Consider the following 14971-nt stretch of genomic DNA (forward strand, 5'->3'; position numbering starts at 1 on the left):
TCTGTGCTTGATTGACTCGCTGTAGGACAGAACTCCTGGTGGGAGGGGTGGGTGTCTTTGTGGGGGAGATTGTTGAACTTCCTGGCATTGTTACAAACAGGTTCACAGGTCATGGGTGTGGTGCAGGGTTGTGCTTTGAGGTGGTACAGTCCCAGGATGCTGGGTGGGGAAGGATCTCTGCTACTGTGTGGTGACAAGGTTGTGGGGAAGCTAGGGAGGTCACTGCTGGAGCCCAGCCAGATGAAGAGGAGCTCGTGGCCCAAGTGGAAGGCACACCAACTCCAGAACAGCTTGCAGTTCCCCAGACATACCGTGTCATCTCCGACCCTTGCCTCCAGTACACGCGTCCTCTAGCCTGGAACATTCCTCACTGTCTGTGACCTCCTCGTCAAACATCTCAGGCCTCAAATGCAGTCTGTGTGCTGTGACAGGGCTCCTCAGGGCATCGCCCCACCCACTCTCACCTACTGAACCTGAGCTGGGCCTCTTGCTCTGTCCTCCCTGTTGGCAGGGGACCTCCCTGAAAGCCAGGATTTTGTGTGCGTTCCTTTGTGTGTGGCATTTGTGGGGTCAGTTCAGTGAAGACACTGAGCATGAGGCAGGCATGACATTCCTTTTGGGGACTGACCAGGCGCAGTTGGGGTGGGTGCACCCACATGGATATATATATATATATATATATATATATACATATATATATATATATATATATATACAGTGAACGTCTGAGCACTCCATGGCACGTGCAGAATGGGGTGCCAGCTTTGCAGATTTGGGGTACATGTGGAGTTATCTCAGTCCGGTATGATCTGATTTCGCACATTCTTCTCTCATATAAAATAATTATCCTAATAGAGGTGATTCATTCTGTTGTTACGTCTCACAAGATACCTATTCGGTGACACTGTTAGCTACTAATTATACATCATTAAAAAAAAAAAAAAGCTCAATCTTTAAGACATTTTATAAGCGGGCAGATCTCGGTCTACAATAGCAAGCTCCAGGCCAGCCCAGGTTACATAGTGAGACCCTGACTTAAAACAGACATTCTGTAACTTAGAACAGAGAACTTCTCTATTTGTATTCTAGGCACTCAAGAAAAGGGGTGGGGGAGGCCTCTTTCAGCGAGATACTGCTTAAGCGGTGTAACTCAGAACATCCAACACTCAGATCAAGTGTCCTTTTAAGGGGAAGGAGATGATCAGTCGGCCTCTAATGAGAAAGTGAATTGTAAGTGTATCATTTCCGTGACTCAGACATTCCTGAAGTTGAAACTTTAAAAGTGAGATGCTTCTTAGGTGACTCAGCTGAGTGGGCAGTGGTGGTATCTGAGATTTAATCAACTTAAAAATAAAATAACGCCAGGGTCTGGTTTCACCCTGCTGCCTTCCCTGCTGACCTTCTCCATGTGCCAGCCTGCCCACCCACCAGGAGGGGCTGCGCTGCCTGCCAGACTCCCCATTTGTAATCAGAGATGCCACATCATGAACCCACGGATGGGGGGGGGTGCATGATTAGCATACACCAAAAATATTGTTTTTACCCCTGCCCCCTTCCTTTATAGTGCCAGGACCCTCTGTTTGTTTTCTAGTGATCTCTCTTGGAGAATACAATACAAATCCGCGGTCTGAGACTTCTTGATACAGTCTTCTGTGAATACTTGGAGATTCTATTTCAAGTCAGAGGCAGGTCTCTAACTGCCATGGCCCATTGGGAAGGGTGTTTATGTAGAAGAATAGTCCTTCCTTGCGGGTAAGCTGAGTTCAAGTGGCTGGCTCAGAAAGGAATAGACACAGCCTTCTGTATGTAAATAAGTGTCTTTAAACATTGTTTTAGTTGGCTTTGGAGTGTTGGTCTTTAATGTATTTTCATGGGGGCAAGAGGCTTGAACCCAGTGTCTTTTGCATATTGCCACTGAGCTGTAGTCTCAGCCCTAACTAGGTTGGTTGTCTCTGTCCTTAACCTTCTCTCCCATCTATGCCTAGTTAGGAGACTAGTTAGGGAGTCTTGATCCGTGACTGCTGGGCTCACCTCCCAGTACAGAATGTAAGGCTGTGCTGGGTTCATTCGAGGGTATGGCCAAGGGGGGGACTTTGGTTCTATTCTCTTTGCTCTCAAGACCTTTCACGTGAGGAAAACAGAGTAACCTGAGAGACTGCCAGATTCTCCCCCACCTTCCAGAAGATCCTCCAAGTGGCTAACCAGGCTTTCCTTCCGTCCTACTCACTGTGTCTTCCAGCCCTTTCATGTGGAGAAGAGTGAGCTGACGTCATCTGTGCTGCTGTCTTCCAAGAGCCAACTCAAGGCCGGGTTGACAAGGGCTTGGGGGATTTGCTCTGATTCCTGGACACCAAGTGTCTTTTCTTGGCCTCACCTCCTGTGGGAGAACTAGGAAAGCAAGCCTGGGTGTCACACAATTCTGACACATGCTTCTCTTGGCCTCCACTATCCAGACAGCTGCACAACTGAATCTTGCAGCCACTGCCTCTGGAGTGGGGTTATACACAGACACTCTGCTAGATTCCTCTTGATAGTATTGTCAGGTAGAGTTTCAAACAAAACTTTCCTCCTCCCCTTCCCCTCCCCCTCCTTCCCCCACTCCTTCTCCCCTCCCCCTTCCTGCTCCTCTTCTCCTTTCTCTTCCTCCCCCTCCTCCTAACTGCTGCTCTCTATTATCTGTAAGGTGGGGAAGGCTGGCTTCACCGCCTCACAGGAGTAAGCTTAAATATTATAATTCCTTCCTCCCTCCCTCCCTCTCTCCCTCCCTCCCTCCCTCCCTCCCTCCTTCCCTCCCTCCCTCCCTTCTTCCCTTCCTTCCTTCTTCCCTTCTTCCCTCCCTTCCTTTCTCTTTTTGAAACAGGGTTTAGCTGCTGCTCTGTGTAGATGAGGTTAGCCTTAAATCCCCAGAGATCCGATTGCCTCTGCCTCCCAGAGTGCCTGACTCCCTCGAAATATTTTAGCACAAGATAAATGCTTTGTTGTTTTATATAAAGCTGGTCCCCAGTCTCCTGCCCTTGCTTTTCTGCCTGGAAGAAACTGCCCAGCCCTCTGCTCTGACGAATGACCACCACCCTCTTCTCATGTGTCTTAGGAAGGTGTCTCTCCCCACCCCACCCCCATCTTAAGCTGGTCTTGACGGTTGAAAGGCCCTTCCCTAAGGAAGGCTGACATCTTCCTATAGGTTCATCCTGTCCCCTCATTTAAACAGATATTTGCTTGTCCTTGCAAGGAGACCTTGAGCTATGTATGAGGTGACATTATTTTGTCCACTCTCTCTTCAAGCCGGTTCCTGACTGGCTAAATATCTCATTGGTCAAGGCCTTCCTCTTTCTTCAGTGCTGGCTTTTCTGGCTGGCCTCAGTGAGCCAGCATTCCGGTTGTTACTGTCCTATCACCTCCAGAGCATTAGCGAACATCCCAGACATGATCTGGCGAGCAGCCCCTACCTCCCTTCTTCGCCTGCCATTTAACCTATCACCATAGCCTAGGATCCCTCCAGATCCTTAAGAGTCTCGTCTCTTGATCGCATGATCTAAATGTGGTCTTCTAAACCTGATGGTCGTAAAATTTCCATCGTTTCTACCATCTATGTAAGTACAGTTTTTAAAAATAGAAGTTAAAATTTTATCCACTCATTTTATTTGGTTATATTTCCATCTTTCACTTAAACTATTTGTGGAGAAGACAGGGGACCCAGTTAATGTTATCTGACCACCGCTCAGATTTCCACTGTACATGACTTCATGAGTCAGTTTAAAACACTTTGATAAGTTAACCTTATCCTTGTTTGCTCTTCACCACTTCTCCGATCTAGGAGCTGTTAGGATTCCCACATTACAGACGAGAAAACTGAGACAAGGATTTGTCCACAGAGCAAACTGGGCCCAGGTTCTCATAGTTCACAGCTTGCGCGTGGAACCCTTAGCGTGGTTGTCTGTCCCGTGAACTAGCTCTGCTGGGTTGCCTTCGTCTCGCGTTGACCTCTGTGCTGACAGGCCACCATGTCAGTGTGCCTAGCATGGTGGCTGGGCTGGGGTGTTTCATCAGGCTCTTTCTAGGTAATCAGGGCTCACTCTGGTTTTAACAGGATGCTGTTGGTTACGTTTGGAGCTAAAGTTCTGTACTGATTACCTGTAAGTTGTTTCGTCATAGCGGTATCATGCTCTCTCAGTTCCCTTGCTAAAATCCACATGTAACTTACCTGTTGTGTTCTCAGACCAGCTCAGCTAGTTAGTGTATCACTCAGGGAAATGCAGCCATGTGCTGTGACTGGAGCTCTTTTGTTAGACGGAACTTACTGTTATCCAGAATCTGCCCTTCCCACCATAACTGGGTATAAAATTCCTTTCTTTCCCCACTTGGCGCTGAAACATTCTTTTTTTCCCCACTGTGCCTGTTGATATTCACAACATCCCAAACCTCAAATCCCTTTGGGAAAAAGGGCGCTTAACAGTTTTTCCTCTACCAGGTGCTGTGCCACTGTGGCTCCTGAGCCAGTGCCAGCTGCAGTGTCCCCAAAGAAATGTGGTCACCCAGGTGCTGGGTGGCTCCCTTCAGCCCGGCCTCAGTTAGAACGCCTCTTTAGCACAGCAGGGAGAACGCTGAGGCCACCTAGAATGCCATGCAGCAATGGTGTAACCTGAGTCACTGGAGGCCAGGCTCATCTAGGGCCTCTTCCCAGAGGAAGGACTAGGTGGAGAAGGTTCTCAGATGAGCTCTGCCTGGGATGAGCAGGTCTTAGCCAGAGTAACGACTAACTGTCTCAGGTAGGGGTTCCTTACATTATTCGGGGTTTCCAAATAGCTGGTGCTCAGCTCTGCCTCTAGGACACTGACTGGAACGCCAAAGAGGCTATGATGAATTAGGCATTCTAGTCACGAGTGTGAAGGAAATCAAAGTAAGCACTCACAGATTATGTCAGAGAGGAGAGGAAATCAAACCCTGGACTGGTTCAGCCAAGTCAGGGGAAATGGCTTGCATTTTCCCTCTCTTCACCTCCTCCTCTACTTGAAGCCTTAGCTGTTTGAGAATAGCCTTTGGGATTCTGAACATTAAGGCTCCTGGAAGAGCACCCCTCTTCGGTCTTTCGTGTAGATCTTCCACTTGTTAAAAGCAGCTTTTAGGAATATGCTGAAGCATCTGGTCATGCTTTGCCCCCCTCCCCCTGTTCTAACTCTTGCTACTAGAACTGAATCCTGAACCTCAAAAGCCTTAAACTTTACTGCAGGCATTTGCAGGGAATGGCTCTCCAGATGGCTCGGGCATGATCTCTACTGAATCTAAATTGTCCGGGCCCTGCTATAGAATGTTCGAATGACTTGTGCTAGTTTTCGCGTCTAAAATAGTTCACAGACAGAAAATATTTCAGGGCCTCAAGGAGATAATTTTAAAAATTGATCTCTAAAAACTAATACACAGGAACCTTGGCACACTGCTGGCCCATGACGTGTGAGTGTCTGGGGAGATGCTACAAGTAATTGTACCTCAAATTTCCATTGCTTATTTAGTCAGTAAATCGAGGCCGAGAGTATCTAAGGGAGTCTCTTTAGAAGACGGATATGCTTCCATTTGGAAGTGTTTTGTAGAACGGCACTCACTCACTGCAGTACAACTCGGGGGTGGCAGAACTGGTCTGTAATTGGGATGTACAAGACTGGAGTTGTTGACCGTACACTGCTATTGAGCATGTGGTCCATTGACTAACTTTAAACAGTCATAGGGAATAGTGACAACTGTATTGAACAGCGAGGTGTTAGAAGGAACGCACTGGGCTATGGTGTAGTTCTCTGGTAGAGCACTTGCCTGGCAAACAAACACAAGGCCCCAAGCTCAGTCTCTAGTACCATAAAAGGAAGTGGTGGTAGGAGGTAGGGGCAGGGAGGGAGGGAGGGAGGGAGAGAGGCGGGGGGATCCTTCACGCTATAGATGAATTTAAGGGGTTGGAGACACGGTCGGTAGTTCAGAGCACTTGCTGCCCTTCTAGAAGCGGATTGGAGTCCTAGCACCGACACGATGTCTCACAACCATCTGCGACCCCATTCCAGAGTATCTAGCGCCCTCTTCTGGCCTTCCTAGGCACTGCATGCACATAGTGCATATACATACACGCAGGGAAACATTCATAAGCAAAATAAAAAATAAGTCTTGCATAGGTAAATTTTATCTCCTAGAGAACAAGCCTTACTATGCATGGTGATAGCAAGTAGAGGTTGCATTTTTAAAGGTGTTTGGTGCTTTTATTGCCTAATTAAAATGTTAGTTTGTTAATCTAGAATGAGAAACATAGAAGACCTTTCATATAGGAACATCCCACTCAGGGTTGTTCTACTAAGCCCATGAATCTGTACCTGGCTTCATCCAGGGTCTGCTGAGGGCTTAGGTCTTGACCATCTATACTCTCTTCCATGATGTTCATCTTTAACAGGTTACAGAGGCATGGGCAGGCTCCACGGGGTGTTGAAGACAGTGTGTGATGTGTATCACAACTGATGAAAGTTGTATCAAGATAAAGGAAAGTAGAGCGGTAGTCATCCAGGTGGTGAGGAAATGCCAAATGCCGGAGCAGCAGCAAGGGTCTGAGGGAAAGACGGGATGTGTCTGCTCACTGCTGCCCAGTGGGAGCTGAGGAAGACGGACAGGCACCAGAGGAGGGGGGTCTCCAAAGTACTGACTGTACTTTGTAAAAAGCCAGTATTCTTGTACCCATCTAAGGCATGCAGCATGTTATTGTGGGGTACACACAGATAGTTAGAAGGTTACTATAATAAGGCCAATTAACCCTCTGTCAACTTCTTTCTTTGTTTTCAAGGGGAATCAGCAAACAGTCCCCTCATTCACTGTGGATCCCTAATGCAGTCCAGTTGTATTTTCTTCATTATCTGAACTCAGTGTTAGAGTAGAGAAACCTAATTTTTGAGTGCTTGGCTGATTTGTGCATATTTGTGTGTATGTGCATGCGTGTGTGTGTGTGTGTGTGTGTGTGAATGCACGCCACATATGTGCAATGTCATTGGGAGCTAGAAAAGGTTTTGTAAATCCCACAAAGCTAAACCTACAGATGGTCGTGAGCTGTCCCGTGTGTGTGCTGTAACCCTGGGGCGAGCAGCAAGGCCATTGCCCAGCCTCCAGGCCTCCGTTCATATTTACTATATTAAATCATCTTTTCATATTTACTGAAACAAGACAGGAAGCAGATGACACAGCCCCTTCCAACAGAGGTGGAGGTTTAGCTCGAGACCAGCTCTGAGTGAAGGGAGTTTTCATTATACATCTCTAGAAAGAGGTGCTGCTGCTCTCAATGGGAAGGACATCACCACAGAAAGGTAAGAAGGGCAGAGAATTAGATGCAATTCTAAGCAAAATCATGAAGCGGACTGTGGCCGATAACATTTTATTGCCACAGTGCAGCTTGAAAAAAAAGTTAGAATCGCAAATCATGACATGGTGGGCTTGGTATTCGACAGATATTTTCCTGAAAGTGAATGACAGCCAAGGAAAATGTTTGATACTGCCAATGATGGGAGGAGGGAGAAAACAAAAACAAAAAAGGAAAATCCATCTTTCAAGTGAAAACGAGTTTTGAAAATTCGTATCTTTCACCAGGAACTTGACAGTCCCCGGTACTTAACAACTTCTCCAGTGAGATTGGTGGTCATGTTAACAAAGAAATAGTGTGTGTGTGTGTGTGTGTGTGTGTGTACGTGCGCGCGTGCGCGCGTGCGCGCATGTTCATGTGCATGTGTGTGCATGTGTGTACATGTGTATGTGTGTGTGCACATGCTCATGTGCATGTATGTGCATGTGTGTACATGTGTATGTGTGTGCACATGCTCGTGTGCATGTATGTGCATGTGTGTACATGTGTATGTGTGTGCATGTGTGTACATGTGTATGTGTGTGTGCACATGCTCATGTGCATGTGTGTGCATGTGTGTACATGTGTATGTGTGTGCACATGCTCATGTGCATGTATGTGCATGTGTGTACATGTGTATGTGTGTGCATGTGTGTGCATGTGTGTGTTCATGTTCATGTGCATGTATGTGCATGTGTGTACATGTGTGTGTGTGCATATGTGTGTGCTCATGTTCATGTGTGTGCACCACTGTGCACATACACAGGTCGGAGGAAAGACTCAGAGCATTATTTCTCTCCTTCCACCTCTTACATGTTCCTAGCATTGAACCCTGGTCTTTAGGCCTTTGCTGCAAACACCTTTACCCTTTAAGCTACCTCACTGGTCCTGTAATGGACTTTTTCTTCTCTTCTCTTTCCCCCTCTGTCTCTCTCTCTGTCTCTCTTCCTTCCTTTCTTTTGTTCTTTCATTCTTTCTTCGTTCTTTCAACGTTGTCTCTCTGTATAGCTCTGGCTGTCCTAGATGGACTTTCTCAATTGGATATATATTTTAAAGTTTCTCAGTTTTAATTTCTAATATCAATAATTAGTAGATATGACAGAAGCAAATACCAAGATCAAAAAGTTTGAAAGCCATCAATTTAGACAGTATACTCCAGTACGTTGTTTGTTTGTTTGCTTAATGCATGCTTTAGGGTGTGTGTGTGTGTGTGTGTGTGTGTGTGTGTGTGTGAAATGAAATCTTAAATGTACATAAAATAGTATACCGAAGCAGAAAATCAGCATTGCAGTGGTTCTGATCAGGGGTTGGGCCGCCAGGCTTGCAAGCTCCAAATGGAAGCTTCCAATGAATGAAACCGAAGTTTTAAGATCTTAAATGGCGGAGTGCAAGCCAAATGCTCCTGACAGTTTTGGTCACTGCTGGGTGTTTTCATGGAACCAAGGCTTGATGACATGGCCACAGTCCAGAGTGGGCCTAGCTCTGACTTCACAGAGACAGGCAGAAGGATGTAATGATATCATAGCAGGGAGACTCAAGATGCCTGGTAAGAGAGCACCCTCCTACAACACCCTCAGCCCCTCAACCTTGGCAGACGGGTTCCTCCTCCGCTGCAGGCTTTGAGAGGATTTGGTTCATACCCTTTCCAGTGGGAATGCACTGTGTTGCTGCAAGCTTAGGCCTGCTTGGATTCTCTGACCCCCACAAAGGTCTCATGTCGGACCCTATTTGTCTGCCCTGTAGCATCCAGAATGCCGGCCTGCGTCTGCTCCCAACACCCTAAGTCAGAAACAGTCGTCACAGCAATGTGAGGGTCACTTATGAGTAGGATCCATCTTCACAACAGGATCATCATGTCCCTCATCTGTGGGATGGAACACTTTGTATCCCAAACAGTGGCTGAGCTAACATTACTCTCATGTCCTAGGCCTTGGAGATGAGCTCACCCTCCCCAGCCAGCAGCTGTCAGTGGGTTTCTCTGCCTTCCTATCTCTCCGTCTCCATGCTAAGAACCTGCCTACTCTTCAGAGACTGACCTTGCAGGCTTCAGAGCCCTTCTGTTCTTTGTCCTATCTGTCGGAACGTGTTGCTCTTTTGAAGTTTAAGTCTGTGACACAACTGTCCTTTTCACCTCGTGTCTCACTAAAACTGTATGAGCTCAGAAAGCACTGGGTCCGATGTCTCCCCTTCCTTCTCCTTTATCCCCTCTGTACTAAGTTACCTTCCCAATGCCACCCTTACTGTCACTCCCAAGCATCTGGTCAGCCCTTGGAGGATGTTGGTAGACACAGAGTGTGCATTAGATCGAGAAACACATACTAGGGCACTAAAGGATATTTACCTGAGTCCCTGAGGTTTACACAAGTGGGAGGGAAGCATTGGTGATAAGAAGAAAAAGATGTGCTTGAGAAACGACCGTGCATGAGGACTGGTGGGGCAGGAAGCTGGACTGCCAGGAATTCTGTTTTCTTAGTGTCAAAGTGGGCAGGCACAGCAACTTGCTGCGGCTGTCTGGACATTAATACTGGAAAGGGCTGAATGTTTGACCGTCCCATGCTGTCCCTCTCCCGCCCTTGCTCCTTCAGAGTCCTGCTTTCAAACTTGAGGCTGGTTTTTAAAAATGTTTGTGTGCACTTAGATTCAGGACATATAAAATACTGTAACCTCCCGAGGCCTGAATTTGGCTAGAAAGTATGACACGTCTGGACCCAGCTCATGGTTTGCACTCTCTCGTCATGAGAAGAATCTGGCTGCATTCTGACTTCCTTACTTGTCTTTTGGGTATACTGTCTGGGGATCGGGGCAGCTCAGAAGTTAAATGGACGACGCTGACTGCATTTCACTACACATCAGAACTCATTGTCCCCCAACTGCCTCATGCCTCATGTTTGTCCTCTTTCCTCTTTTCAGGGATCCCTATCTTCTGGACCCAACTCTGGAGTACGTGAAGGTAAGAAAACAGGGCAGAACATGGAGTTGTGACTTCCCAAACACGGCCCGCAGTCTCCCTCATGTAGAGAGCTGGCTCTGGCACCTGAAACAGCCAGTGGACATTTAGCTCACGTGGGCCTTTGGTGAGTTTGGTAAAGGTCTCGAACCACCCTGTTGGTGTCTATGGTCTTTTCCCCACGTAGACCAGATGTGTTTTAAAGTTTGGAGTCACCGGGTTGTTTCTGTTTTTGTTTTGTAAGTTCTGGCTTACGCACTATAATACCTCCAAAGAAGTCTGGACTCTGCACCGTATAATCAAACTCATTACTGTGACGCTGACATAGACTATTCACACCGGGTAAACAGAAAACAGAGGGCTATGTGCATCCAAGTCACAGTTTTTTTTTTCTCTTTTTTTGCTACTGCGGTCATTCTGTTCTGTTGCTGAGTGAACTCTTTTTTGATCTCTTAGTTTTAAGGTTTGGGGAGATTTGGGCAGGGATTTCGAATAGGAGTTGTGGGCGGAGCTTTATCTTGGGTAGAAGGACGGAGGCTCTGGGGCTTTAAGAGCTGTCTTTTCCCTCGGGGCCAGAGAAAGCCTCAGCTCAGGGGGGCTCACAGTCAGTGCCGTTTAGCTGCTCAGCCTTCTGAACTGTCAGCCCTTTTTCCTTCCCTCTGCCCTCTTCTCACTTTGGGGTGTGGTATTTGCTTTACCGTATTTTACTTTTCAGCTATAAATTGAATCAGGTCCCTCCCCGAGAAGAGCGGCAGAGCCTGTCACACTGGGATTTGTGACAATGACTCTTGCTGTGTTTTACGAGGAATCACGGCACGAGTTATGTTGTGTGATCTCCCCGCTGAGGGCCCATGGCCTACCTTCCATATTCAAAGCGTATAGGCCCACTGCTTCTACGGAGAGGAGAAATCTAGTCTAATCACCGGTTCCTACGGAACATTGTAACGGAGTGTGTGCTGATGGAGGTGGGAATTACTTCCTCCCCTTTCTTATTTCCGAATAGTGTGTGAACTATGGGAACTGTGTGGGGCAAGCCTGTGAGCCTAAGCCAGCAGGGCCACCATACCACATCTGGTCAGAGGTTTATAAACTGTGTCTGCATCACCCCTGTACGTGGCATATCTATTTTCACACACGCTGTGCACTGCTAAGCCTTGATGATACTTAAAGGCTGTGGTCGGATTCAACTGTAGCAAGAAAACAGTATGCCTTAGAATGACGTGATCCCTGCTTTAAACGTTACTCCATTCCAGGGTTCAGAGATGGGTTACCTCCTACCAGAGCCTCAGAGCCTCTGTTCACCAAGTATAACCCTGATCCTTGCTCCTGTAACTCATTTCCCTCATTTTATAAAATGTTAAACCCCTTACACAAGAATTCCACGATGAATCTAGCTAAAGATAGGCCATTTTAGAATGGTCTGTTTTAGTACAGTAGCTTTCACATCTCTGGGGTTTTTACCTGTCTACAAAAAAGACCAATATTCATAGATACTAAATGAAAGATTTCAGAAATAACCAGTTCATAACTTATGTGTGTTTCGGGGGAGCATCTTGAAATCTTGCTGGGTGCTGCCTTTCCGTTAGTCACACAGTAGTAGATGATTGCCACAGTGCTGCAGTGCTTGTGTTAAGTGATTGTCATAGTGCTGCAGTGCTTGTGTTAAGTGATTGTCATAGTACTGCAGTGCTTGTGTTAAGTAGTCCTCACTTTCTATGGGTTCCAGAGCACAAGAGAGTGATGTAAAGATGGCACTGGGTGGCACACAGATGACTAGATTGACTCTGTTCCCCTGAGCAGCCCTGCAGGGCACCTAGGGGAAGCAGTATCTATAGACTATGTTATTACCTATGATTTCAGTCACCCACTGAGTGTCTCAGAATATATCCCTGGGGATAAGGAAGGACTCTTTTATTATCTTGAGTCATTTCATCTCGTTCATGAGTGCCAGTCACTGTGGGCTGAGCTGTTCAGTTTAAGAAGCCACGCAGTAGATTTCAGCGTCTTCTACTTATCCTTGCCTTCCCCCCAGCAAGATGGATGCCTTTCGGAGTCTAGAGAGTCTTTACCCGATAAGATTTTGTTTTGTTTGAGGGGGAGGGAGGTCTGATGTTCAGTAATGTTGAGCTTTCTCCCTTCCCTGACTTGAATCCTGTCAGAGCTTTAAACAGTGCCTGCGTCCTTCTTGATTGCTGAACAAAGCTTTGTGGGTTTTTTTTTTTTGTTCCTGCCTGCCTCCCCCCCCACTGTGTGTGTGTGTGTGTGTGTGTGTGTGTGTGTGTGTGTGTGTGTGTGTGTGTGTGGTCTGAGGAGACCAGAAGAAAGCATCAGATCTCCTGGGACTAGAGGTGCAGATGGCTTGAACCAAAGCTGGATCCTCTGGAAGAGCAACAACCACTGAACGTCTTTACAGCTCTCACCTTTTATCATTTTCTTACTCTTCCCTTGGTCTAAAGAGATGGCTGAGAGGAAGGTTGGCTAGCATGACTCATTTCATCGTCTCAGGGGCCCAGAAACCTTCAAAAGAACATGGAGGGAGGCCTTGAGCATGAGAATCTCACTTGTCAACCTTGAGTCAGTTCTGCCCATCACATCACCTCTGAGACCATCCCTCAGAGACAGTCGGACGGCATCAGAAAGGCCTAGGTTGGAGTAACTGCTGCCTGTGAAGGGAGGTGACTGAAGAGATATGGAGACCAACCATAAGTGTGGACAAAGGGAGGCCTGGTTTGGCCCCTCAGCTTTGAGCTGTTCCTTTCCTACAATCTCCTGGTGCATTCAGTGTCTTTGGGGCATCTAGAAAAAAGAAATCCTACATTAAGCATGTTGTGTCTTGAAGGGCCCTTCTGATAGCTTCACCATTGGCCTAGTGAGCAGGAGCCAAGAAGGTCAGATGTTTAAGGGCTTAAAATTACTTTAGAACAAAAGCAGTCTTCTCAGTGGCCAAGCCTCATCTGAACAGAAGCATCCTTCTGTGGCAAGGCAGAGAGAGTCTTTCTGTCTTCCCCATCATGAAGCTGCCTTCTGCCTCCCCAGCTTGAATCTGACCCCATAGCTGATGGCTGGTCTGCATTGTCAGGACAGACAGGGCTAAAGGGAGAGAGAATTCAAACTTGGGCTCTGCCCAGTTCTCTGTCCTCCCCACACCTGAGTGACTGCAGCACATTAATGTGTCACGAAAGGGGACCGGCTCACTGATGCTTGGTGCCAGGGCTCTTTGTTTATGGAGTGGAAGGAAATCTACCTGGCTGAGAAGCCCCAGGGTGGGTGATTGGTGGAGTTGCTCCTGGGCCTCCCACCTATACCCTAGAGGCTGAATTTGATGTGTGGATGGGTCAGGAAAATAAATGGATTATCTGAAGTATCCCCTACCCCATGGGATGGAGGTGGTGTCTGCTTCCTCACCGATTTCGTGTCTCTTCTACCCTTGGAGAGTGTTGGCTTTCCCTCCCTTTTCTACTCTCCTTGCCTCATGAATATTCTCCCCTCACATTTCCCCTCTTATAATAGCTCAGAAGGCTGTCATCTTGAAGGTTGGACCCATAGCTGTCTTATATAATCAGAGCCTTTTCTGTAGTCAAATATAACTGCTTCTCACTACACCTCACTGAGATCGGAATGTAGACATCTCAGCAGCCCCACCTTTCCTGCTGCCTACCCTGTAAGTAACTGACCTGGTTAGGGCTGTACAGCTCTGGAATTTTCCTCTCTGTATCTAGCATACCTGATGCTAGATAAAAACCAACTTTTCTTTTTTTAAGTAAACAGCTTTTAGAGGTAGTAGCCCTGGGCATGGCTGTGGTAGAGTCTTGTGCCCAATGCTTTCATGCCTGGTCTTGTCATAGGCGTAGCCCCATCAAGACATATTCACTGTGTCCGGTTTCTTGACATGTCAGGTGATTGCTTAGAATGTTTGGTCAAGTTTGTTAGTGACGCTAAAACCATTAGTAATAGTTGAGTGTGATGCCCTCCCAATGGGAACTGGGTGATTTGTAATGTTGGTCTCCCCACTGAGGGGAGTTCGGTCCATACTCAGGTTTTAATTAGTAGTGTAACCTTGAACTTATGCCCTCTCCATGGAGTCCATCCTCCCCATAAATGAGACCGTTAGGAAAGATCATTTTAACATTTTAGGGATCTCCATGTCTATGAGAGACCAGAGAGAAGGACATCTTTTTTAGCAAGTGGTAGAGTTCTTATGTTGTCACTGTGGTTTATTGTTGTTTGAGGAAGATTATGTCACCAAGGCTGGCTTCAAACTCACAATGTAGCCCAGGCTGGCTAGCTTGAAATTTGTAATCCTTTTGCCTCAGCCTCCTGAGAGCCACCTTCTGCCAGCTCTGCTAGCACTCTTGATTATAAAATCGCCATGCTGTTTGGACCACGAGAAACCTTCCAAGTTGTGTCTCAGACACTAGGACCAAGGTTGTAATGGATACTGATCAGCTACAGCTTCTGTTCCTTCCAAAGCCTGGAGAGTTCCCTGCCATTTGCTTTACGATCCATTATGTTGCAGACACAAAAACCATTCCTGCCGTGCCTAGATGATCTATATTCGACTTATTTTTATGTGTGCACGAATGCGTGGAAATCAGGAACACTTGCAGGAGTCAGTTCTCACCTTCCACATTTCATAGGTCCCGGGGATAGAACTCAGGCTGTCAGGGTTG

The 14971-nt window shown here is 47.0% G+C and overlaps 1 protein-coding gene across 2 annotated transcripts in view; it reads left to right on the top strand.

Moving 5' to 3' along the window:
- Bcar3 (BCAR3 adaptor protein, NSP family member) overlaps positions 1-14971 on the top strand; it is a 113399-nt gene that overhangs the window by 26155 nt on the left and 72273 nt on the right. For both annotated transcript variants that reach the window (NM_001107722.1, XM_039102442.2), the window contains exon 3: positions 10265-10304. In NM_001107722.1, the coding sequence (NP_001101192.1) occupies positions 10265-10304 (40 nt within the window). The remainder of the gene's footprint in view (positions 1-10264; positions 10305-14971) is intronic.

The sequence above is a fragment of the Rattus norvegicus genome, chromosome 2, assembly GCF_036323735.1.
Source record: "Rattus norvegicus strain BN/NHsdMcwi chromosome 2, GRCr8, whole genome shotgun sequence".
NCBI classification, from domain to species: Eukaryota; Metazoa; Chordata; class Mammalia; order Rodentia; family Muridae; genus Rattus; species Rattus norvegicus.